The sequence below is a fragment of the Cololabis saira genome, chromosome 1 (genome assembly GCF_033807715.1).
Source record: "Cololabis saira isolate AMF1-May2022 chromosome 1, fColSai1.1, whole genome shotgun sequence".
NCBI classification, from domain to species: Eukaryota; Metazoa; Chordata; class Actinopteri; order Beloniformes; family Belonidae; genus Cololabis; species Cololabis saira.
Genome location: NC_084587.1, coordinates 38,530,603 through 38,557,996, shown reverse-complemented (window position 1 = coordinate 38,557,996; position 27,394 = coordinate 38,530,603). Strand labels below are relative to the sequence as shown.

General features: G+C 37.5%; 1 protein-coding gene across 1 annotated transcript; it reads right to left on the bottom strand.

Annotated features, from left to right (window-relative positions):
* Nucleotides 1-2: 2 nt before the first annotated feature.
* LOC133444798 (Kv channel-interacting protein 2-like) lies at nucleotides 3-27,394 on the bottom strand. Its single transcript, XM_061722706.1, has 9 exons — nucleotides 26,939-27,394; nucleotides 7,779-7,877; nucleotides 7,510-7,634; nucleotides 7,277-7,346; nucleotides 5,763-5,833; nucleotides 5,292-5,399; nucleotides 5,089-5,193; nucleotides 1,186-1,248; nucleotides 3-1,095 (listed from the first exon to the last, which is right to left on the bottom strand). Exons 1-9 carry the CDS (start codon nucleotides 27,009-27,011, stop codon nucleotides 1,048-1,050), a joined length of 762 nt encoding a protein of 253 aa, XP_061578690.1. The 5' UTR covers nucleotides 27,012-27,394; the 3' UTR covers nucleotides 3-1,047.

Sequence of the window (27,394 nt, the reverse complement as noted above, 5' to 3'; positions counted from 1 at the left end):
CGTGTTTATTTGCTTATAGGTCAGAATTGTTGTACTTTACAGTCACAGGGGCTCCTGTGAAGTAATTAAACATTTTATTCCTTGTTCTGATCCTTCTACATACAAAGATCTAATATTAGTCTTCAACAGATCATTAAACAGATTCTTGTGAAGCTCATAAAATGTATATTATGTATAGAAAATGGATTACAGCATACACCCAACAGATACGGCTGAACTGTTTTTAAAATTGTAAATGTTATCCTCACTTGAAATAAACTCAATGACACTGATGTTGGTAAAATCTTAATTGAGGAGTAAAGACGAGACATGATCAGCATTTCTGTCACCCCAACTCTGGGTTAGAGCAACTCCCAGTTTACATATGTGCTCTAGAAAATAATGACTCATTATCCACTCGAGTAAAAGAAAACATGTCTTTAAATTCCATCCAGATGTGTTGGAGCACCTTAACGTCATGCTTTTGCATAGCATCTGTGTTTTTTGATCTTCTCGTCATCATTGTGTACAGTTACAAAATATATCACCGTACCAATCTCACTTAATATTCCAGTGGGGAGTCGAGATGAATTCATGCAGACACAGTATACATTATATAATGTGAGTGGTGACCTTCACAAGAACAGCGAGCACGATTATTGCTTCATTGTATTTTGGAGCCCTCCACTATCATTGTCTGATTTTAGAAAGTGTGCTTTACAATGTTTTGAGTATTATTCAGTTTGTCTTGTGCTGCTACGCATTCACTTTCAATAGTATCATCTACACAAAGAAATGCATGACATTAGTGAAGATCTCCCAACTCCAGCTTCATGAATTAACCTTCAACTTCTTAAACTGTGAACAAAAATCTAAAATTTCACATCATACAGAAGTAAGATTTGCTCAGCCTGTTCACTAAAACAGATTTATAAAAATGGGGAGTAGTAATCTTCAGGTGGACATCATGGGAATCCTACACCTGAGGCTCAGGAGCCCCACACACTCCGGCTGGGAACCGTGGAACTGCAGATCTCCAGACATCCGTGGCCTTCAGTCTGCTGGCGTTCAGATCACATTATCAAACAAGTGCATGGACTGTATGATGTTCTCATCCTGGAAGGAGGAGCAAAGAGGTACAATTTGGATTATTTGGGAAATTTTCAGAGTAACTTGAGAGGAAAAAGATATTTTATGTGAAATTACCTTCTGACACATGTCCAAAAATTCATCAATGGTGACCACTCCATCATTGTTTTTGTCCATTTTCTGGGGGAGGGGGGAAAACATATTAACAGGGTAGCTAAAAGGTGCCACATGACTTGCTCTAAAAATAAAAATTGACAAAAAACATTTGTACCCATGATGAAGAAATCAACAGTGCACATTCCAGTAGCACAAGATTACCTCATTAGCACTGTCTGCTAATTAATGCCCGGGGCTTGATGACATCTTCGTGTGTGTGTGCACAAGGATGCATTTTGAAGGACATTGGCGCAATATATTTTCATGCAAAAGATGCAACATTATTCTACTGATCTACATGATATTGTCATCTAAAAAAACCCAACTTAAAATACTTGTTTTTCAAAGTTTAATAATGACCTGCGTTCCCTCAGTTGAGGTGGTGACTCTTGACATCAATCTTTGTCTGCACAGTATCTAATTAGTAATACTAGCAAGCTTGTATTTTATTAATTTCCATCTCGAAATAACATAAGAGTACGTTATTTTGGGATTTGATCATTTGTATGTGTATTTATCTTATGTGGAGGTGTGACCTCAAGTAATTAAAAGCATATATTAAATGTGTATTAAAGAGAAGTGACTATGGGCACCAGAGGTGGACAGAGTACTCGACCCCAGTACTTGAGTAAGAGTACAAATACTACTGGTCAAAATTTACTCCGTTACAAGTAAAAGTAGCTCAGTCAAAATATTACTTGAGTAAGAGTAGAAAAGTACTTGCTTTTAAAGGTACTTAAGTATCCAAAAGTAAATGCTTTTAAATTTACTTTAAGTAAAAGTAAGAGTAAGAGTAAATTTCTTATTTTCCACATCAGTAAATTACTATATTTTTTCTAAATTAATTTAAGGATCTTTTAACTCTTGTTTCTGAGAATTAACTCTTTGAAACCAGCTGCACTGATGTGCTGCTTTTAGAACCACAATGTTATATAAAACCTGCAGAAACACCAAAAACAAATCAAATGAATGGGATCATAAGAGGACAGCAGATGATGCAGTTTATTAACAATCATGAACTGAAACTAAATGAACCTGCACCATCCAACTAAGTCTGGATCCCCCTCAAAGACCACTGCTTTACAAAAAACTACATCTCTGCTTTCAATAACTCAATGTTGTAGCCATTGTGCGGCTATGTCTTGACTTGTTGCAGCTCCGTCTTGACAAACGCAGGCTACTTTGGCGGTATTGTTTTGAGGAGGCTTGACGTATTTCCGCTTTACGTACATCCCAGTGGAGAGCGTGCACTGTGATAGGTCTCCTCCTTTGACAAAAACAGCTTGTGTCCCATAGGATTTTAGGGAAGAAGAAAAAAGAGCAGACCTGAAAGTAACGAGTACTTTTCAGCCTTCCTAGAAATTTACTCGAGTAAAAGTAAAAATATTTGTCTTGGAAATGTATTCAAGTAAGAGTAATAAGTACCAAAGAAATCTAATACTCAAGTAAAGTACAAATCCTCTGGATATGTACTTAAGTACAGTACTCAAGTAAATTTACTCCGTTACTGTCCACCACTGATGGGCACCAAAATGTAAAAACAAAAGAGATATACAACACTTTATTTAAAAGACAAGAATAAATTTAATGATTTTCTGTCCTCACTGACCAACTTTTGAGATTTTGCAAATGTAAACAACTGTAGCTTCGGATGTAAATAGGAGAGAATAATGTTAGGAAAGAGGCAGGAAACAGGAATTCTGGGAGATTCTGCAGGTCCACAGATACATTATTGACGGTTGAGTGTCGGGGCTGGCTTTGAAAGGAGTATCCATCAAAGCAGGGAAGGTTCAGGGATTCCCACTTTGCACCAAGCTCAGAGGTTCATCAATCAATTGTGGGTTTGGGATCATGTTGGAAAACTTTGGCTAATTAACAAAATCTGCAGCTGTCTTCAGGAATGTAGCCTGAAGCTGTGTTACACAAAGAGGAGCCCATCTATCAACACTGCACAGAAATGCTCCGGAGCGAGTTCATTTCAGATGTGCAGGGAGACGTGAACTGTTAGTCCATGTTTCTCCTTGCTTTTAAGTAACCAAAAAAAAAAGACAATGGTTCCACGTGTTAAATATGAAGCAGGTAACATGGAGGGTGCTTAAACCATATTACTCAGGGTATGAGTGACCTACATCCGTGGGAACTGATGAATATGTATGTAAGACATATGTTGGCATCAAGGTAACATCTTTTCTTGGGAGGCTGGTGGTTTTTCTAGCGGGATCCGAGCCAGACCTTCTGCATGACTTACAGCAGCACCCCATAGATGGGGATGTGTGCTTGACTGCCTGCAGTCTGGCTCTTCCTCCTGCTGAGACTCACACCAACCCGTAAACAGCCCACATTTACTATTCAGCAAGAATACACATATTTTTTCTTCAACATTTGAAGAAATCACTATCCTCAGCTCCCAAATAAGAAATAAAAAAGATAGATTTTTTTTAAAGGAAGTGTGTTGTAACCAGAGATGGGTAGTAACGAGTTACATTTACTCCGTTACATTTACTTGAGTAAGTTTTGGGAAATTTGGGACTTTTAGGAGTAGTTTTGAATCACTATACTTTTTACTTTTACTTGAGTAGATTTGTGAAGGAGAAACTGTTTCTCTTACTCCGCTACATGATTCTTTGGGAAAAATGTTTGTTTTTGCATGTTTTGTGACATTTACACAGACTCAAACACACACACAGAGTTTCTATGAGTTCATGGGCTTGTTCTAGTTCTGGTTAAAAGTACAAAGGCTTGAAATGTTGTGCTACTTGTGCTTAATTAATTTTTTTATTCTGTTATTTTTTTAATTTATTTTATTATTTATTAAAGTACTTGAATTTATTATTTTAATTTAAGCTATTTTTTATTCATTTTAATTTATTTTATTATTTTATTGATTTAATTTGCCTGAAGATGATTATTTTGTACTTTTGTCTGTTTGAATGGTTGTGTTAAAAAAATAAATCAGACGTTACTCAACAGTTACTCAGTACTTGAGTAGTTTTTTCACCAAGTATTTTTTTACTTTTACTCAAGTAATTATTTGGATGACTACTTTTTACTTGTACTTGAGTCATATTATTCTGAAGTAACAGTACTTTTACTTGAGTACAATTTTTGGCTACTCTACCCAGCTCTGGTTGTAACAGAGTGGCAAACCTGCCTGTAAATATAATCAAGTTGGATAAACACTGAAAATCACTTCCTCCATCCATGTATCTGTTGGATAAAGCTTAAAATAAATCAACAAATTACTGAAGTTGTGTGGCATTATAGAAAACTGCAGCTACGCAGCACATGTTTAGAGAAATGGACAACCCGAGGAAGGCTGAAACACATCCACGACAGAATTAGATTGATAAGTTAAGGGTATTCTGTAAATATACCAGACCACACCAAAATGCGTAAATGATCTCCTGGCCTTGGTCGTCACCTGATCTTAATCTTACTAAGAATTGGCGGGATCACATCAAATATTAGGCAACTTTTAAGCATTAAGCAACTGGGGGTCTCACAGAAACTCCTCAACAACATCTACTGATGCACCGTAGAGAGTGTGCGGTGCTGCGGATGCTCAGTGCAGTTCTCCAGCTGCCCCCCCGAGGAGAGACGGGACCTACAGCTGATCACCAAGACTGCAGAAAACATCATGCAGGTTGTTCCTTCCACCAAGGAACCATCTACTCAGCCCCGGCTCACAGGAGCAAGGACAGAAAGACTGAAAAACAGCTTCTTCCCCAGGGCTGTGAGAGCGCCAACGTAAACCAGAACTGTCCACATTAAACTATTAAACTACAGTCTGCACCTGATATTTATCCTTCTATTCTAGTTCTAGTTGATGGTGATGCTGAGGGGCTGATTGTGTGTGAGCTGTACCTGGAAGAAGCTGTCAACGTGCTCCTTTGGAGCAGTGTCCTTCATGCTGGGGTGAGTGTACTTCCCCATCATATCATAGATGGAATGCATTATATCTGTCATCTCCTGGGGAGAAAAAAGGAGGGAAGAAATACAAAAAAGCTATGCAAACAAAGCACAAGTCAGTAAATGACTAAACCCAAGACACAGGGGTGTTCAAGCACCTCTCTGGTGATACAGCCGTCCTTGTTGAGATCGTAGAGATTAAAGGCCCAGCTGAGTTTATCCGTGATGGAGCCTCTCAGGATGATGGACAGACTGACAACAAAGTCCTGCAGCAGTGAGAGGAAAACTGAGACATGACTGAGATCAGGAAAGTGAAATGAACAAGAACACATCAGAAAAACAAGTAATATCAAGTCTGGATATTCATATGGTCCCCACAACTACAAAGACTAACTATCAGAGGGAAATCGTTACACACACGAGCCGATTCAGGTCAGAAAGAAGTTCTGAGAGTCTGAAAAAGTCTGAAAGAGAACGCTCTACATTTGGAATGGCTAGCTTTGGGAAGAAAAGTCCAACAAATTGACGAGAAAGTAAATAGTAAAGAAAAATGAAAAGAAGAAAAAGATTCTGAAAAAGAAGGAATGTTTGCCTAAATAGCAAAATGTGAAAGGAAAAGTTTGTCTGACCTCAAAGCTGACGGAGCCGTTGTTGTGAGTGTCAAATGCCTCAAACAGGAAATGTGCGTACATACTTGAATCTGTCAAATAAAAAAATGACACACACATCATATACATATGTATGTATGTATATATATATATATATATATATATATATATATATATATATATATATATATATATATATATATAAATATATTGTTTGTATTTTCAGCATTGTACATGCATATTTTCCTGGTAAAGTACAGCGATCCCTTTTTTTTTGTTTTCTGTCATCGGGTGTTTCATATGCAGGAGCAGGAGTGCCATGAAAATGGTCATAATAATTTATTCATTTGGAAATGAAAACATATATTACTAAATTGGATTGTAAATTAGGTAATAAATATATAAATAAATAGCATAATTTTAAAGTGGAATATGGAATATTTTAATGAGCTTTCATAAAAGGAATTCTCTAATTAACGATAAATTAATTATTGAATTGTGTAATTTTAAAATCTTTTTGAATGTGCATTTTCAAAAAGAGAAATAAAAAACTTAATTTGAAAATTCATTCAGGAATACCTTCAAAAAATAATTCTGCTTCATTTCCGTTTTATATTCCCGCTCCGTCTTCAAATCCTTTTTGAAATTGCATTTTCTAAATCTATTACTTTCTCCATTTAGTTCCGGCTTTCTCCTTTTCTCTGACACTTTGGGCCTTGAGCAAAGAAAAACACGTTAAACACTGATATAAATCAGTTTCTCAAATGCAATAAAGCTCTGACTGGTCAAGGAGCCGTGCTTACGTCATGATGTGATCGTTACCTGATCTGATTGATCTGTTGTCGTGCTGCACACTTGGATGGATGTGAACTGAAAAACTGTTAAAGTACAAATTTGAAAACTGGAGAATGGAGGAACCAACCCCTAGCAACACCTGAGTCATCAACAGGGAACAAATCTGACGCCAGTGTTTGATATTCAGACTAATGATTTGATTGCTACTATGTGGACAGGACTGTTCCCAGTGGCCACGGTTATGTCTGAAGCAGGTTGCTACGTTTGGAAGTATCCAGTCAGGGCTTTGAGGACTCTAGTCGGTCCAAGTTCAATGAAGTGGAGCTTTTAATTTGCCAAATACAGGAGCAAGTCGCTTCGGGAATCCCCCACAAACAGATAGAAAGTCCATGGTAGGGCATCGTGTTTAACCTGCTTTTCTTTGCTCAGGGCCTAACGTAACAGGGAAAAGGGAAAAGGGGAAAGCAGGGGCTTGGCTTCATTTTCATCACAAAATTGCAAAGTTACTTAAATTTCTCACACAAAAGATTTTCACAAGTTATTCAAGGACGATAAACAGCATAAAGACCTTGATATTTATATTTAAATACAGCGTTTATTAAAAAGTGTAGCATCTGGTGGTGTGTTTATGGAGATTCTTAGCACTAGCTTTCTTGCACAGCTAGTCTTATTTCTTAGAGACCGTTCAAAACAACCTACCAGAATGCTGATCTAAATAAAAGGAGCAGAGTGTGACTGACCTCCCTGAGGGAAGAACTGGGAGTAGATGCTTTTGAACGTCTCCTCATTCACAATGCAACTCGGACATTCCTGCAGAAACCAGGAGAATATAAAATCAGTGAAACTCGTAAATACCTTCTCATGCACATGAGAGAGAGATATAGGTAAAGTCATGGGTACATATCTGTGACTCAAAGAATTACACATGCACATTTAAAAAAAAATCAGTCATTTCCAGGATGACCAAACTGACATTTTTGAATCCTCGGTAGAGGACTTGCAGCTCCTTCTTGCTGAATTTGGTTTGCTGAACGAGGTGGTCGAGCCCCTCGGGTCTGTAACACACTGTCGACAGTTCCCCCTCGTCACTTATGCTTCCTGTGTTGGAGAAATGGAAAAGGATGAAAATATGACTCCTTGAGGTGCACCTAGTAGTGTACTGCAAAGAAAAGGCCTATAAATAAAAAAGGGAGGAAGAGTATATTCTGTAGTGATAAAGGATGTATCTTGACACACACTTACTTTGAGAGATGGATGGACTGGAGGCAGACTGACAGCAGGGCAGCAGTTTCAGGAATCGCTGCTTTATAGTCTTTTTATTGGGTTTGGATGGAGGATTACCTGAAAACAACCAATCAGAGCAGAGTTAAGGGGCTGATAGAGCAGCTCACAGAGTCCACATTGTGTCAAAAGGATCAAATATTGGCAGAGCTTCACTCAGATGCCTGCAAGCACTTGTCTGTGCCACGTGGTGTGAATAGATTAGTTTGGTTAGGACTGAGATGAAGTGACACATGACGGAGTCTGAGCTGGGAAATACAGGTTTGGTTTTGTTTAGTCTCAGTGTCAAAAGCATTCCTTAAATATAGCAAGATTGTTTGTTGTTGTTTTTTTTACTTTATTTAATCAGAATCTTACCTGCTGAGTCAGATGCTCAAACCAATATTATGAAACCAAACTGTGACCCCTCAGGTCCTTTTTGTCTTTTTTGATTGTTGATCATTATGGCACGAGTTTAGGTTTTTTCTAATGTAATTTAGTCTTACAGATCTTTTACACTACTGACCTGATTTGCATCTCCGGGGACCCTCAAGCCAAAAACATACACACAAATAAAACTGCTATCAAATCCTCATACGTCAGTATTTTTCTGAATAGACCCCATAAACCACTTCAGCTCTGTACAAAATGACCAAACATGAAATGAGTTTCAGGATTTTAACCCTTTATTTTTGGGGGGCTCTAGTGGCCCTTTATTGAAGTTGCAGACAGGAAGGGGGTAGAGAGAGAGAATGGGGATGACATGCAGCAAAGGTGCACAGGCCAGGATTTGAACCTGCAACCACTGTAGGAGGACTGTAGCCGCAGTATATGAGCCGCTTGCTTAACCCACTGTGCCACCGAGCAGTTCAGGATTATAAGATTGAACTGAGCGTGGCTTCAACATGGTGGGAGGAGAAAGGTTCCCTCCAAAAAAACTAGAGCTTAAGTGGCTCCACTGGACGTACCACCAAACAAGACACTCAACACCTGATGACTTCTGTGAATCACAGAATCACTTCTTACCTGAAAAATGAACTAAACAGGCCTGTTAAAATATAATCACAACTGCCAAGTCCAAATATGATGTTGCACCAGGGAGAGGGGGTGCGTAAATGTTGCAAATACATTCAAACCAAGTCCGCTTCGATCACATCTGTATAGTTTGACTTGATATCTAAAACTATGGAGTAAACAAATATGTAAAAAAAAAAAAAAAATGTTTTAAAGGAGCTTGAGGCAGGATTGAGGCAGGATTTATGAAAAAAAAATTAGTAGCTATACATTTTAAGTTTTCTAGTAATAATGTCAGATGAAGCGTTCCAAACCAAAAAGAATGAGCCCTCTAGTGTATCTCTCCTTTGCCTTGAACAGGCTGTGTGCTGCAAAATGTGCTGCAATTCGGTCCCGAATTTCCCGCGCTGTCCTGTGGATGTGACGTCACATGACGCTGCATGCACGTTCTCCCTGTTCTCCCGTGCCGGCTTCACTGTTGGCTGCAGTACCCCCAACGGCCGTCGTGGCGAAGGGTGGTGCTAGAGAGTCTCATTTCTTAAAAGGAGCCTCAAGCTCCTTTAAAACATTGATTACACGCAAGATATTGATCTTAATATTCATCCATCTACAGCATGAAGTCCCATGTTTCTTTGGGGCGAAAATCCTAAGCAACTCATCATATCTCCGGCTTTTCTCATGGATGACGATCACGGAGTCAGTATTCCTCGCAGCGGATGTCTAAGTCGTCCGTGTGGATTTTCAAACAATAACAAACTGCTCCAGCAGACCCCGTGACCCTGAACAGGAAGGTGTTATAGATAATGGATGGACAGAGGGACTTCTGCTATTGTATGTATTAAGTCCCAGCATCAGATCATGGAGATGGGACTCCTCATTATAAGTGTAGTCAGAGTTTCAGGATTCAGATCAATTTGATGATATTAAAGCTCATTTAATGTTAAAACAAGACAGGATGCTTATTTTATTTATCAACCTTTATTTAACCAGAGAAACAAACCTCTGAGATTTAAAATCTCTTTTTGAAGAGTGTCCCAGCCAAAACTGGCAGCAGTTAAAAGCACAAGAGCTGCAAAGGATGAAGGACATTTTTACAACACACATTATTTAGACCGATTAAGACCAGATTAATTCCTCCCATTAATTACCCTTATAAATCAATCTACAAGTTATTGTAAATAAAGCCTTGGTGGGATTTCATATGACCCATTAGCACTAATCAAAATGTTTTTGGGGTGGGGGAAAGTGGAGTAACCGGATGAAACCCAACCTCATGCAGGGGGAAACGCTCACTTTTACAGGAGCTAATCAATACTTCCATTCTCTCAACAGTGGATATCGGAATATAATCGTCGAAGAGTCTTTGAGATCTTTTAAAAGCGCTCTATAAATAAAATTAATTATTATTATTATTATAATAAATAAAAAATGGACACGTCACGAAAGGGAATAACCAAAACTGCAGATACAACTTCAGCTTTCCTGGTTTCCTGACTTGTTTATCCGACCCAATCCTTCAGCAACATCATTCCCAACATCATTCCCGACATTACCAATGTCTGAGTTTATCCATTTGTTTCTCCGTTGTAAATTCCTATCCTCCATTTTTATCCTGTCCTGGTTGTGGACTGTTTCCATTTCTTTGATAGACAGCTCATGTTCCATGGACTTAAACTCCCACCTTTTCCAATCCTGGAGCAGATGTTTCTTATCCTCCTCTATAATCTCCAGCTCATCCTCCAGCTTTCTTTTATCCATCTGCAGCTTTTCATGGCTTACTTTCATTTCCATGAGGATCTTTTCCTCACCTTTCCTCATCTCCTGCAGGGTTCTGAACTCATCTCGCAGCGTTTTCTTTCCCAATTGTAGTTCTTTATAGGTTTCCTCCATTTCTTTTTTGGTCCCCTCAACATCTCTTTTCTCCATCTCCAACCTTTTCCACTCAACTTCCAGTTGATCTTTAGTCTCCTTGAAAATGTTGAACTCCTGTTGCATCTCTTGCTTTTCTTTGTGTAGGTTTTCCATAACATCCTCACAGTTCATCACAGCGTCTGCGATCTGTTTTTTCACCAGTTGCATGTTTTGCACACCCTGCTCAAGGTTTTCCTCCTCCTCCACTAAATGTATGAATGCCTTTTGCAGCTTTCTCATTTCCATCTCTAGATCTTTATGGGCTTGCTCAATGTTTATTTTGGTCTCCTCTATGGTCTTTTTCTCCATCTCCAACCTTCTTCAAGTTGTTTCTTACTTTCCTCTAAAATCTTCAGCTCATCCTCCAGTTTTCTCTTATCCACCTGCAGTTTTTCATGGCTTTCTTTAATTTCCTTGATGATCTTTTCCACACTTTTCTTCTGCCTCTGTAGGGTTCTGAACTCATCCTGCAGCATTTTCTTATCTATTTGTAGTTCTTTATGGGCTTGCTCAACGTTTATTTTGGTCCCCTCTGTGGCTTTTTTCTCCATCTCCAACCTTTTCAAACTTTCTTCAAGTTGTTTTTTACTATCCTCTAAAATGTTTAATTCCTGTTGCAGCTTTTTCTTATCGATCTGTAATTCTCGGATGTAGCTCTCCGAAGTTTCAACATCACATTTCGATTTCTTCCTTTTTGTCTTTAGTTCCTGATTTTTCCTCCCATTTCATCTTAACTTGATCAAACGTTGTTTTCTCGCTATTCGCTTCTTTTTTCTTCTCTTCCAAACATTTGATTTCCTCCTGAAAAACCATCTTCCAGCCTTTTTATTCCCAGCTCCTGCTCTTTCTTTGCCTCTAGTATTTCATTTTTTCTCCTGTTCCAATTTTTTCCTCCAATCCATCAAATTAGTTATTTCCTTTTCATGTGATTGTTTCATGTCTTCAATCTTTCTTTTTGACTCCTCTACTATATGATTTTTCTCTTTTACTAGTTCATTATTCTCTCCAAAGAGGTATCTCTTCATCTTTTCAATTTTTCTTCCCTTTTTTTCTCAAATCACACGCTTCTTCCACCAGTTCTATATCCTTCTGTTCAAGAGTTTTCTTCTCGTCCTCCAGCTGTGTAAGTCTGAGATTCCTGATTTCTTGCAGAAGCATTGAACGCTGAAGCTTCAGATTACTGTTGTAATCACTCAGGAGCTCGTTGTGTGTCTTGTAGTCTCGCAGTCCTTTTGGAGGTCATTGACGTAAGTTACGGAGTAGTATTGATAACAATCGTGAGGTTCGCCCATATATTCCTGACTTGGGTGGTGAATATAAGACATTGTAGCAGGAAACAGTGGAAAGTAAAATACGTTTATAATTGCTAATACTTCACACTACACTTATTACACTAAAAAGCTGTAAAAATGTGAAATGTTTCCGATATACATGAAATTGTTCATGTAAGTTTAGGCAATAGATTCACAGTCATGGAGCCGTATGACAGACCTCAGCAAACAACTTCACCTTGCCTTTACCAAGAACTAACTCACTCAAAAGGTCTGTTATGTACAGGGCTGTAGCTCACTGGAACAGTCTCCCCCCACACTTGATTTCAACCACAGGAATGGCTAGTTTCAAAAGTAACTGAGAGAAGCTGTGTTTCGACATAATATTCTGTTACAATAGTCTATTAGAAAACTATAAGGAATCCATTCATGTAAATTTTTCAATGTTCATATTATCATTATTAGTATTTGTTCATATGCACTGAGAAATTTATGTTAATATTTCCAGGTTAATTGATCTATGTAATTCTTTGTATAAATGCTGTATTGTTGATTAATTGTATGATTTAATGTGGACCCCAGGAAGAATAGTCTTCATATTTATGCGGACTAATGGGGATCCAATAAATAATAAATAAAATAAAAATAGATATGCCTTATTCCTCATTACAATAAGTTTAAATGAACGAATGAATGAACGAATGAATGAATGAATCAATCAATCAATCAATCAATCAATCAATCAATCAATCAATCAATCAATCAATCAATCAATCAATCAATCAATGAAAGATTGATTGAAATTAAATCAAGTGAGGCCATACCGATACATATCAATTACATAAAAATGGCATATGCATAATATACATACAAGTATCTTTAACTGCTACCAATATAAAGTCGTATAGATGCAGTCAACTAGTACATATATATATTAACTGTGGGAGGACAAATAATCAGTTCTCCATAAAGACATAATCGTCCTACATTTATAATTTACACACTAGTATATGGAGCTATATTTATGCATGAATGTAAAATACAGCCCACCTTAAACCAACCTGGCCCGTGTAGGACCGCCACTAACCAGGGCACAGAGACGGCAGCATGGAGGCAGATCGTTTTTCCACTGACATAAAATCGATTAATACGTTTTTCCAGAAGGTAATATTGATGGAGCTTTTTTATCAACAGCCTATTTTATATAACCCTCATCATACAGGAATCTTTTTTTTTTAAGTTGCATTGCAGCTAATGTGAAGAAGGTATTAACTCGTTATTGTGTTTGATTTTTATCAAGATTAAACATATTCTTCATAGATCATGAACAGTTGTAACTCTTTTGCAGCTTAATTTAACTAATGAATTGATATTGAGTTGTGAGTTTAAATATGTTTAAAAAAGAGTCCTTTGAGACATTTTCATTTTTATTCTGTCTTATTTTAACATTGAATGTAATTGTATTAAATCTATCAGAAGTCTGAAACTTTCATCACAGTCTGGGAGACTGGACGGATCGCCAGTCCATCACAAGGCGGCATAAACAAATAACCATAAACATTAATTCGGCACTGGGCAGTTTCAGATCACTAATTAACCAGACATACATGCTTTTGTACTATGGGAGGAACCCCGGCTACCTTTCCTCATGTAGAGCAAAACCTATTTGACACAAACAGCTTTACAGGTCCAGAAAATAATGTATTTTCATACTGACCACTTGTTTACAATAAACTCTGATAAAAGCACATCTGGAGTCTATGCAAACACAAGTCCGTGGCACATTTCAATAAAATTCACTGCAGGTGTCGTGAGGAGACACAACATCACAGTTTTAAGAAAATGGAATAGTTCAACTTATATTCAAAAAAAAAGAGAAGAAAAAAAAAGTATTCCTCGTATGTGACTTGGTGCAGTATTATGATTCCGGATAGCAATGAGGAAGACAACTCTATTGTCTCATTCTTCTGATTGACAGCTGCAGATTTGGCAGAATGTAAAATATTTATTTCACTGCTTTTTAAAGTAGAAATATAATAAAGATCTTACAAGCCAAAAAACTGTTATATGCAGTAGACTTTACTACCTTGTTCTAAGCGATCTAAGCATTGTGGCACACAGAGAAAGGCTTTGCAGTTTTTTGATATCAACCTGGTCTCTCAGGTGGTCTCGCTGTCAAAAAAGCAGGGAAGTTTACATTTTCACAAACAGGATATGAGTTTCACTGATCACAGTCTGTGCTATATATCGTCTCTACTATATATGAAGGCTTGACTGGTTACTATTCGTCTCAAACTTCTAAAAAGCAGTACGCCTTCAGTTGAATCAGAAGTTACAGTAACTCCAGAGTTGTAAATGAGGTCTCACATGATGCTGAAAATGCCCCACACAGCACCTCCTGGTGAATGTCATATTGGGAAGACAAATGTAATAATGAGCCTTTGTTGCAGAGCAAAGTAGGTTTGATGCTTTCTAAAGCATATGGAGAAACCTGTTGAGCCAGACATCCCATGACATACAATAGGTGACTGGAGGTGGTTCATAATCCGCTCTTCCAAACAGAAGTTTGGACGCAAAAATAAACTACTGTTTTTGTGGCGATTTGGCCGCCATGTGGTCACCCAGTCAGAACGTGGTGATTAAAAACAATCAGCTGATGCAGATTTGGGTTTGCTGAGCCCACCTTTGCCCCCTGCTGCCATCTGTCCTGTCTCCTGTCAGTTATCATCCTCTCCTCTCTCAGCAGAGGAGTGAGACGCCAGCCTGAACCTGCCTCCATCCTTTACTTGTCCCGCTTTTCCCTCGGCTTTGCCTCCTATGCTCTGTATGTCCACATCAGCCAAGGTGTAGAATATTGCTTCAGGTGAAGAATATGGTGTAAAAGTTAACTTATTTCAATAATTCAACTAGAATATGGTGTAAAAGTTAATCTATTTCAATAATTCAACTAGAATTTGGTGTAAAAGTTAATCTATTTCAATAATTCAACTAGAATTTTGTGTAAAAGTTAATCTATTTCTATAATTCAACTATAATTTGGTGTAAAAGTTAATTTATTTCAATAATTCAACTTAAAAGGTGAAACTAATATATTACCTAGTCTTATTACATGCAAAGCATGATATGTTGAACCTTTATTTGTCATAATTTTGATGATGGAATTGATCAATTGAATTGATTATTGATAAATTTAGTGTTGATGTGTGTGTGACAGACGTGTGTATGGGGGGTTAATGAAAATACGGGACAAATCGCGTCCCGTATTAGTTCAATACGGGACGCAACATTTTTTTCTCAAATAAAGGACAATTCCGTATTTTACTGGACGGGTGGCAACCCTAGCATCAAGTGACCTTAGCTACATACCTCTCTACTGTACTAACAAGGCCCTACGCTGACTGTGTGGTATAAATGATCCCGGAGTTTCTGATAGTATTTTTAGCTTAATGATAGCTCTAAACTGAAATTAAACAAAGTCATTTGAGAAATTTTATCAATTTAAAGTTCCTTAAGCCGTGTTGGAGTGACTCAATGCAATGTTTTTTTCAGGAATTCCTTATAGCATGAAGGTTCACACAGATTTTGTCTGACATATTTGCTTCACCCTCGTAACTACACGTTTTTTGGGGGAACATTTGAACCTGTTGGTCATTAGTGTCACAACAGCAACATCCCTCTCCACTGTGAGGGTTGAAGCTTCACCAGCGGGTCTGTTATCTGTCCTTTCATCACTTCTATAGACATTGATAAACAGGACAGGTTTATAACTGAGAGTATAAAAGATTAATTATTTATAAAGAGGTATATGGAAGAGGAAATGGGTTAACGAGGAGTGTGATAAACAGGCGGAGCGTATATGTATTATACTTGCTTGGGATATGTTTGGATATTTGTGTGGATATTTGTGTGGTGTGTGTTATATGTTGAGAGGGATAGTTGTAATTGTGTCATATATGTTGTGTATTTTTTATGTGTGTAGCATATATATATTTGTAGGGATATTTGTGTGGTTTGTATGGTGTATATTTATGTAGATTTATATGGTATTTGTGTTTTCTATATGTTGATATAGTATTTATGTAGTGTTTGTATTTTCTGTGTACTTGTATGGATAATTGTGTAGTGATGGTCATGTTTACATAGTATTTATATAGACTATATTTATATGGATATTGTGTAGATATAACAATAGCAATAATGTAAATTTATAGAGTTATAAAGGGGTAGGAACTAGGAAAAAGTGTATACTTCTTCCTACTCCTTTTTCGAACCTATGTGCATATGAAGATGTTACTGTTTATTTTTATTTTTTATATACATGTTCGAAATAAATTCATTCATTCATTCATTCATAAATTCATTCATTTATTCATTCATCATTCATTCATTAAACATAACTTAAAATATTTCCAGTCCCTCCCCACAAGTTAATGGATCTTTAGTACCACTAGGGGGCGCTGTTGAGTTACATTCAGATAACAGTTTGTTGCGAGTCAGTGAAGGCCTGTGAAGGGAGAGCACGAAGTGTACAGCCAAGTAACAACGAAATGTTCACCAGAGAGCAAATATGAAAGCATATAACTATCATGAATATAAATAATAAGGTGATCAACCTTACATATAAAAACATTTAAAAACAAAACCTTTTAAATCTTAGAATAGAAGTAGATGAGAGGACTGATTCAGTGCTAAAGCTTGTTTTCAGTGTGGTCAGAATAAACTTGCTCTTCATGTATTGCTCATTTTTTAAATCCTCTGCTGGGTCAAATAATCTCGCCCTTTGAAATCTCTTGGAAGTGATCTTCCCCGCTTCTTTAAATCTTCTTATCACAAACATCAGTGCAGTTGACACTGAGGGTGTATAATGACGACCATGTGACAAACAGATACTAGGGCTGCATGGCCATGGCAAAACAAACAAAGCTTTAAACAGCCCTACACACTTCTAGGCAACAGAAACCACCTCAGGTCACGATGCAGGCAGCCAAAAACATTAAAAGGGAGAGAAAACTAAAATAAAAATGGCTGTATTTCATTCCTTGCAGCTGATATTTTTAGATGACAGACTGCCGGTTTTTATTCATTCTGTTGTCGTTCTTTGGTTTAATTATTTTACACTGAACACTGACCAAAAAAAACGTATTTCCATTTTTCTTTCAGCAACAGGAAATGTTCAAGTTTTTTGACTCTAATCTCTCGCCTTTCAGCACTCCTGCTGAATTTACAACAGGGAGTTGTTTTCTTTTTTCTAGTTAAGTAATAAAGTACTGCTAGTCTGTCCCACATTAGCAGCATACAATGAGAGGTGCATGTCTGCAGGGCGATGTCCATATCGTTGATGAACTAAACTCCCACAGTGCTTATTTCAGCCTGTGTCAGATTTCAGAGCTGCAGTGACATTTCCTCAGCTCCAGAGACCCTTGGGGGGACTTTGATTGTGTGAATCAATTTGAGGAAATGCAGCCCTCTTAGGCAAATCAATACACTCTTCCCCCTTGTTATTAACACATTTAAAGACTCTTTTATCCTCTGCTGCAGCCACTCAAGCTCAAAGTAGTTTCATAGGGAGAAAAGTGAGAGACACTGATAGAAAAGTACAGGAAAGCTTGTACGGGTCAAGTTAGTCATCACTTTGTAGAGCAGTTTATTTGTTTTTTTTTTTTTTTTTTTTTATAAAGTCACACTTGTAAGCAGTCTAGAAGTTTTGTATCCAGTGGGCAGATGTTTAAACTTCTGATTTGGGTTTCGTCATTGGGTTTTTGATGAGCTTGATCCTTGATTTGAGAAACCAAATGACTGATCAGAGAAAGGCTCAAAGCTCTAAAAGTGATAGTTGCATCTTAAATATTCTGTTTGTTTTATTAAACATTAAACATTTATTAAATTTCTTTAATGCTTCATTTTCATACACATGTACTGTACATGCCAACATTGAGAGTACGTGAATGTTTTCAACAACATACAAATCATTTTACCAAAAAGGTCACTTTCCACCCTGACTGAACTAAAAAAAAACACACAATATCAGATAAAAAAGAGAGAAAGAAAGAAGAATTCAAACATAAATATATGAGTAGGATATGTGGGCTACTGACCACCAAGAGCAGGGAAAAGATTATTAATAATCTGCAAGGATAAAAAAAATTGGTTGGTTAAAAAAAATCCTAAAATGCTTAGAGGTTACAACAGCTTAAACAGGGTCATGTAGCAGATGTTGCCATGACAACAGTCTCTGTGTTTACGTTAATCCCCGACAAGGATGTGGCTCCGATTATAGAAGAAACATGAGCACACACACCAAAATGCACCAAATGTGCACATAATTCAGCAGATAGTGTCCTCGACTTTAGTCATGACACAAAAGTCTCCATCAGTCCAGATGAAGAACACCCGAAGAAACTCTTATCACCATACACGTGTGCTAGTTTATATAGTGTACATGTGACATATATTAATGTGGAGGAGTGGCTTGTTAAAGGAGCTTACAGTAGGAGGCGGAGATTTCAACCAAATTTCTGCTTGATTTCAATAAGGTCTAATTTTACAGGTTATACATCTATTCACTGAAGTAAGAACATATTTTTGTTTCCATGTGTACAAGTTTGGCTGCCCTGCATCAGCAGAACATAATCAGTCACATTGATCACAACCTGGTACCGCTTTTTATAGCCACGGTTGAGCTCATGTCAGATGGAATAATTACCCTTAAAGACAAACAAAAGTATTGCCTTTTGAGAAAGCACTTGGTGACAGTGGGGAGAAAAACAAAACCCTGTTTTTATTAGGACAAACCTTCCAGAATAACCCTCAGACATTTGTCTTTGTTGGTTGGGGTGAAGAGATACTGTATGTGCACTGGTATTTTGAGGATTGTCCACAGATCCTCAGTGCTGTTTAGGCCATGGCAAAACGTTCAGCTTGTGCATGTAGTTGCGTTTGGGATCATTGTTGTTTTGTTTTGTTTTTACCGTATTTTCTGCACTATAAGGTGCACTTAAAATGTAGCACCTTACTGTAAAATAGTCTGAAGGTAACATTTGTGCCAGACAGTTGACCTTTCAGACTTCCAGTAATTGTTTTCATGACAGATATATGGTCAAAGGTACAAAATACAAAATATTACTATTAACTATCTTTTAGCAGGAGAACTAAGAGTTCTATGTAAATATGACTGATACATGGTTAGTTTGTGTACTACAGAGATGACTTTATAAACAGATGTAAACAGCAGACACTGAGGGGGTCAGAGGGGGGACTGCGGGTCAGCATGCAGCTCCTGAAGCTCTGGCCTGCAAACGTACAGAAGAGAACAATGGGGGGGGGGCACAACAAACTACAGGAACAATGGAGAACAATGATGGTTATTAGATACTTCTAATTAATAACTGAGGGTTGATCTGAGGAAAGGAAAGAGAACAGAAGAGAAGGAGGGATGAGGGGCACAGCTCAGTAGATCATGTTATTGTCCCCCTGCAGTGTAGCTCTATAGCAGCACATCTACCACAAAGCTACGTTTAAGACCAGCTGCTCTAGTCTTGTCCTGTAGCTGCAGCTATGACTACTGGCCCTAACACACCAGAGTTAAGACTAACTAGAGGCTTTACTAAACAGAAACGTTTTAAGTTTGGTTTTAAAGGTGGAGGTGGTGTCAGCGTCCTTAACCCAGATTGGAAGTTGGTTCCATAGTAACGGTTCCTGATAGCAGAAGACCCGTCCTCCAGATCTGGAGCCAGTGGAGTGAGGCTAACACTGGAGAGACGTGGTCTCGCTTGCTAATTCTTGTCAGCACTCACGCTGCTGCATTTAGGATCAGCTGGAGGATATTCAGAGAATTACTTGGACATGCTGCTAATAACACATTACAGTAATCTAGTCTAGAAGATACAAACGCGTGAATTACTTTTTATGCATCACTCTGCAAGAGGATGTTCCTGATCTTTGTGATATTGCGGAGATGGAAAAATGCTTTTTTACAAACCTGATTAATATACTGTTTAAATAACAAATCCTGATCGAAAATAACACCAAGGTTTTGCAGCACTGGAGGCCATCGCAACACCATCTAATCCCTTCCTAAAATGCTTGGGACCAATAATAATAACCTCTGTTTTATCAGAATTTAAAAGCAAAAAATGAGTGGACATCCAGTCCTTGATGTCCCTAAGACAAATGCCTGAAGTTTAGCTAACGGTTGTTTCATCCGGCTTCATAGACAAATAGAGCTACGTATCATCAGCATAGCAATGAAAATGTATGCCGTGATTCTGGATTTTACTTCCCAATGGCTGCATGTATAAACTGAACATTGGCCCTAGCACTGAACCCTGTGGAACACCATAACAGACCCTCGACTGAAGAAACCTCATGTACATGAACAAACTGGAACCTGTCAGATAGGTATGATTTAAACCAACGTAGAGCTGTCCCTTTAATCCCAACAACATGCTCTAACCTGTGCAGTAAAATGCCATGATCTATAGTGTCAAAAGCAGCACTGAGGTCCAGTAGAACCAGTATGGAAACTAATCCCTTATCTGAGGCCATAAGGAGGTCATTCGTGACTCGAACCAGTGCTGTCTCTGTGCTATGATGCATTCTGAACCCTGACTGAAAGACTTCAAACAGATCATTTCTATACAAATGGTCACATAACTGGCTTGAAACTACCTTTTCCACGATTTTAGATACAAATGGAAGATTAGAAATTGGCCTATAATTAGCTAAAATGTCTGGGTCAAGAGAAGTTTTTTTTAAGTAAAAGTTTAATTACTGCAACTTTAAAAACCTGTGTCACATATCCTAAGTTTAGGGATATGTTGATCTGATCCAGTATTCTTCTACCAATAAGAGAGAAAACATTTTTTTAATATTCGAGTCGGGATGGGGTCTAACGGACATGTGGATTTAGCTCTATTGACGACTGAGGTCAGCTCAGGGATGTCTAGGAACGAAACAGTCAAGAGTCAAGTCAGATCCTAAAAAAGTCGCTAAAGCTAAAGAAACACCCACAGCCACTACCGGTGGGGCCTGGTTGATTTCTTCTCTAATCCTGATTATTTTACTGTTAAAGAAGCTCATAAAGTCTTCACTACGAGTTGCAGGAATGCACAGCTAAACAGAGTTGTGACTCTTGTCAGCCTGGCCACAGTGCTGAACAGAAAATGTGGGTTATTTTTATTATCCTCTATCAACGATGAATAATAAGCTGTTCTGGCTTTGCAAAAGGCTTTTTTATATACTATTAAACTATCTTTCCATGACTTAGAAGAGTAACACTACCTTTCCATTTTTTGGTTTCAGCATGCAGATATGCAAATTATACCAGTAATTATACAGTATATATCTTTCTCAAAGAAGCGACTGCATCTAAAGCTGAGTGCAGCAAATCTTCAGTGTTACTGACAATGAAATCAACATCTGCAGAGGTAGAGCCTAGATCACTGGCCTTAACTGCTTCACTATGTTCTACTGCAGGAAGATGAGAAGTGATGGCCTCCGTAAATTTAGCAATAGCTTTATCGGATAAACATCTGCTAAAGTAATACCTCCTATTTTGCGCTTTAACGTCAACCATGTTAAAATTAGCATTAATCATCACTGGCTGTTGCTTGAAATTTAATATTGATGATAACGAGCAAAAGGGAAAAATATGTCACTGTTGCAATCTCTGAGGAATTGTCTATTGTATAATTTCCCTTTGAGCATCAATAAGGTTGAATTGAATTGAATTGAATGGAAGGGAATTGAATTGAATTGAATTGAATTGAATTGAATTGAATTGAATTGAATTGAATTGAATTGAATTGAATTGAATTGAATACAATAGTGAGATATTTCCTCATTACATTTACTTCATTGCCTGCATGTTAGAGTGTAAGGACAGTTTTTAGGTTATGTTTTGTCGTCCCTCTTCTTAAGTAAAGCCTCTGAGTGTCTCCTACCACTGATGACAAGCTGTTGCAAAGATCCTGTCTATCAAATGAAAATTTGCTGAGAGCATGAATGCTGTTATCTGATATTTTTCTCTTTGTACTCTCTAATTTGAAGATGCTGGAAAACTCAGAAGCTGAAAGCTGGGAGCAACTTCGTTGGTGCAACTACTACTATATTGGTTAGTGTGTGCCATGGTAACACATAAGGATGTATACAATCCCCTCTGACCTGGGAAGCAAAACCCGCTGTCCAATCACAGACAAACAACTTCTCTCTGCTGAGCTGTGGGACATCATTATACTTTGCGTTTTGATCAGTTCACTGTCATTTTATCGGAGTAATGTGCAGCACCTGTAAAAATAGCAGGTGTGTATTTTGAAACCATCTGTGTAATTTTTTTGTATTTTTTTTTCTTTCTTTACTGAGCACTTCATCTGCTTCATCCTTTGCAGAAACTGACAAGCTATCAAATTTCCTGTCTTATAGTGTACGAACATAAAAGTAAACAGCACGAGATGTTTAGTTGTTTTTCACTATAGAGCAGCAACATATAAAGGTGATTTTTGTTCAGGATGAATAGTTTTTAGATCTAGCAGATACATCTCTTAGATGCATTTTTCCATGTGTATGTTTTGAGCTGAACACTGAAGTGAACGTTACCTGGTTTTGGCCCTCAGGCTGAGTTTCTTTTGTTTATAAAATGGTTTATTTGTGTATCCTGAATTCATGCTAAACCCCCAGTACCCATGCACCTGCTCCAATGTTTGGTTAACCTGGTGTACAATGGGTACAACACGGGCTCTCGTGGCAGCAGCAACTACTGGTGTTTAAATAAGCAGCCATGTGCATACTTTCTTTTCTTTCATCTCTTAAACACAGGAGTTGATAGATTTCCAGTGAACCACACTGTGTTAACCGTTGGTTATTACAAGGGGTTATTTTTGCCCATTTCCTCAGCTTACTTCAGCGGAAAAATCTATTTCTGGAAGTTGTCACGAGAATGAAAAACAAGCTTCACAAAGTATTGAGAAATCAGCGTGTGATCTCCACAAACCCAGAAAAAAGAGAGGAGCTTCACTGATCTCCTCAGGCTACAAAGACTCACGCTGACAGCTGTAACTTCAGGTAACACAGAAGTCTGCGTTTCTTTCAAACTGTTTCTGGTTGAACGTTTTTCTCCTCATAACTTGAACTATGTGCTTACGTAAACTACTGTTCCCGACAAGAGTTTACATAATCATGCACATGAATGTCAGAGAGATTCGCTGTTCTTGCTGTTTTCTTTGTTTGTTTGCTTTTCATTATTTTAATTCTTCTTTGCAAGAGGTAGAATAATCACAAAACATGCATATCACTTATATAGTAAATACAAAAATAAAAAATATCAAAGATGTCCACACACACCAAGATAATATTTGAATGCCCAGTGATGGATCCTCATCAAAATCGGTAGTTCAAAGTTCTGTCTTGGAGGAAAATGGATCAAGATTGGCAGCCACAATAAGAAAAAGCAACTCTAAAAAACAAAAACAAAAAAGAAACAAAATCAGCTAAATTCATACAACTCAAAGCTAAACTACAACAAGCATGTAAAAGAGTCTGTGAAGTTGTTGGATTCAGGTATTAAAGTAAGGAGTACTTCACCTACCATTGGATTACCAAACAATATCATTGTGACAAGTCCAGATCAAGTTGTCCCTCCACAAAACTGTCTGTGTGACAGCAAAGCTGGATTAATTTGGGTTTTATAAGCATCCCTGCTCTCCTGAGGATAGACATGACAGAAATGTGAAAAAAGCTCCAGGACATTGTCTTAGAAACTCTGACCACTCCAACGAATTTCGGGAGGATTTATTGTCACTTCTTCCAAATATATGAAACATCATTTAACGAAGGATCTTTTCACAGAGTTCTAGGTAGTTACACATTTCACAATAAAGGCGACCTCAACTGTAGCAGCCACAGACCACCTTCACGAACACATTTAAACAATAAAATCGAAACAAACTCATTGCAACCGGACACATTATACAAACACATTTTGTTTGAGAATTCTTCCCACGTTTTCTACTGGATCCAGGTCAGGACTGCAAGACTACTTCACTTCTATGCAAGAGAACTATGCAAATGCCTTCAAACTTGTATTAAACAAACATTTTTTTCAAACATTTCAATGATTTTCTCACACATTTGTTGTAAAATTGTAAAATCCTGTTCCCATTTTTGCTGCTCAAATTCATAACCTTTCTTTTAATGCAAGTACCATTTTAATCGCCTGTTGGGATCACCTTTTACAAATGATGATAATTGTTCTCTTTCACCTTTTTCTTAGCACTAAATGGGTCCTGTAGCCACTCCTTTTGGGATACTTTCAGCCCTGGGAGGACAAAATGAGTGCATATTGCCAAATGAATTTCCCTTGAGAAGAAAAATGTTAAATAGTTTATAATACAGTATCTACAAAAAGTCAAACTAAATGTAAAAATCAAAGCATTTTGTTTGTTTGTTCTTGTGCATTTTATGTATCCCTGAATTGGGATTAAATATTGTAATGTTTCAAAATAAAACCCAACTGTTCTGTACTTTATGAAATGATATGCAAAGAAAAGGGTACAAAATTAACTAACAGAATATAATGTTTTTTTAGAGCAATATCTAGAATAATGCTGGACAGCCCTTGTGTGACTCATTCACAATATGAAACAGACTACTTTGTGAGTTTGGGATGAATGTTTGAACTGATGATCATGCAATCTGATACTGTTTAGAGAGACAATCCTGATTTTGATACGTCTCAGATGCTGACAATGTTGGCCGAGGCCAGTGCACAGTGTGAGGTGACAGACTAATGAAGCTGCAGCTGCTGTCAGTCATGATGACGATGATGACGATCATAGATGTTGACAGGTTAGTCAGATGGAAACAGGTGATGCACTGAAGACGAACAGCAACATATTTTCTAACTTTCAGTAACAATTAACCAATAATCTGCGAGGAGGTTTTCACATGTTTTGATCATGTAATATTTTTTTTTATCTTGTGTTGTGGTCATTAAAGAAATAAATAAATAAATGTAAACCTGTGCACCAAATTGTTGGGGTTTTTTCTAGAGTTCTGAACAAAAAAGACGACTGAAAGTCCCAAACTGCACACATATTCCCCTACTGGGTGTATTGAAACTTCTAACCAGAATTAAATATCCACATTGAAAACAGCTGAGCATTATTGGGGTAATTTGGTTCTCGCACTATTTTAAGGTATATTTATTTGAAGAGTTTGGTTTAATTGCATTTCTTCAGTTACACTTTTTCAAGAAAAGTGAACATATAGGCCCAATTATTCACTTAAAAGTAAATGAGTCTGTTGATTATTATATTTTACTGGCTAATGAAGAAAAGAAGTCAGTCATGGTTGTATAATCAATCTTTTGACCATCAACTAACTGGCAAATTGGTCTGCTACATCAGGCCATTTGAATTAGCTATCATAAACAAAACAGCACATCAATAATCCATCTTTTATTTCACTGACAGCCACATTAGTTGTGAGTCAAACCTTTAGTCTTTCAGAATGAATCATTTTCTTCTCCATCAAATACATTTCTTGATATCACCAAACCATTTCAGTGGATTAAACCTCCTCACAAATGATTTTGGATGAAGAGCACTGATTGGTCCAAACTGATGGATGTGGGCAGGACAACGCTAACATTAAACTCATCAGAGAGGGCATGAGGTGGCAAGGGTGACTGCACATTAATGAGTACTGAGCCTTTTGAAGTTAGCTCAGCCTGGAGGCAATGTGATTTAGAGGGAAAATGACAAGTTCTTTAAACTTTCATGTTAAACCCAAAGATTGCAAAGCTCCATGAATATAATCACACACACACAATACCAGAAACACATTCCCTGAAGATATTCACTTCATTTTAAAATACAATTACAAGTTCAACTTTTTATTTATAGTTTAAATGTGTTTTTACTTCCTAATTCAGTAAAGACAATGTTTATGTTAAACAACAGTTTACTGTTTAAAAAAAAACAGCAATACCTGAAAATTGTCTACAACTACACTGAAAAAAATAAACCTAAGCGCATGTAAATATAACATATTTAAATCTGTGATATTAACAATTAAAAATGAAGTTTGCTGCTTTACATGAATACATGTAGTTTTGAACTTAATCTGCATTTGTTCAAAAAACAAGAAATTGTGCATTTTTTCCTTAACAAGCAGTATTTATGTAATCCCAGGCAATCTTTTCATTTACACACAAACAACAAGCAATGATCTTGTTGTATTTACTTTTCCTTTAACAATTTTAATCTATTGGGCAGATTGACCAACGTTTAGATGAAACATGCTTTATATGTTTAAGTACAACACCACAGTAAAAAATATCTTGCTTGATCTACTAAATCTACTAAAAAAATTAAGGCAACTTTTTCACATGAGATTTTTATGTAGATCAAGAAAGACTAGTCTTTGTATAAACTACTTAATTTTTAGTATGTACAAAATTCATTTGGAAGTAAAGTCAACTTAATTTTGATAATTAAAGTAAACTTAACACAATTAAGTTGACTGTACTTGCAAAATGTATTATTTACATACAAAAAATTAAGAAGTTTATACAAAGACTAGTCTTTCTTGATCTACATAATAATCTCATGCAAAAAGTTGACTTATTTTTTTTAAGTAGATCAAGCACAATATTTGTATCAGTGTGGCCTTGACCATTTTACCTGAAGGCAATCATACAAACCAACGTTTTAACATATATTTGATTTAGAAAGTGCCCCATGGGGCGGACTTTTCGGAGATGCTGTGATGTTGAGTGTCTGACGGTCACACAAAATGCCTGCCTGGATGCTCGGAGCGCAATGAGCGCAATGAGCGCAATGATGAGCCAAACCCGTGAACCAAAGTCTCCTGGACGCACAGCTGTCACTGAAGGTTTTGCAAGCCAGCAAAACAGCAAACAATCAATAGCGACATGAATGCAAAACGTACCGGTGAGCGGGTCATAGGATCTGTCCAGCTCTCTGGAGTCTGCCAGACTCTGATCCTGACTCCTGGACTTCATGTTTCCTCAGTGCTGAACCTGCAGGATTTGGATGAGCGAGGACTCCGCAGCTGCTGCACAACCTCCTCTGCGCAGCCACGTCCGTGTGCATGTCACTTTTCCGCATGCATCAGTCTGTTTGCGCTGCACATGGATGAACAAGGGTTGGAAAAAGTCCTTGCAAAAAGCTCGTCCCTGTGCGTCCCTCTCTCTAAACTATAGTCTAATCTCTCCTCCCCGCTCTGCAGCAGCGGCGCGCACTCACATGCACGCTTTAAAGAGGTTGCTGTGCATGGATTTAAACTTCAAGCCTATACTGATGAGGATGATGGTGACTTTTTACTTTTTGAGGGAATCAAAAAACTTCACAGTCGGACTCTAATCGGTCGTCCTGAGCAGGATTG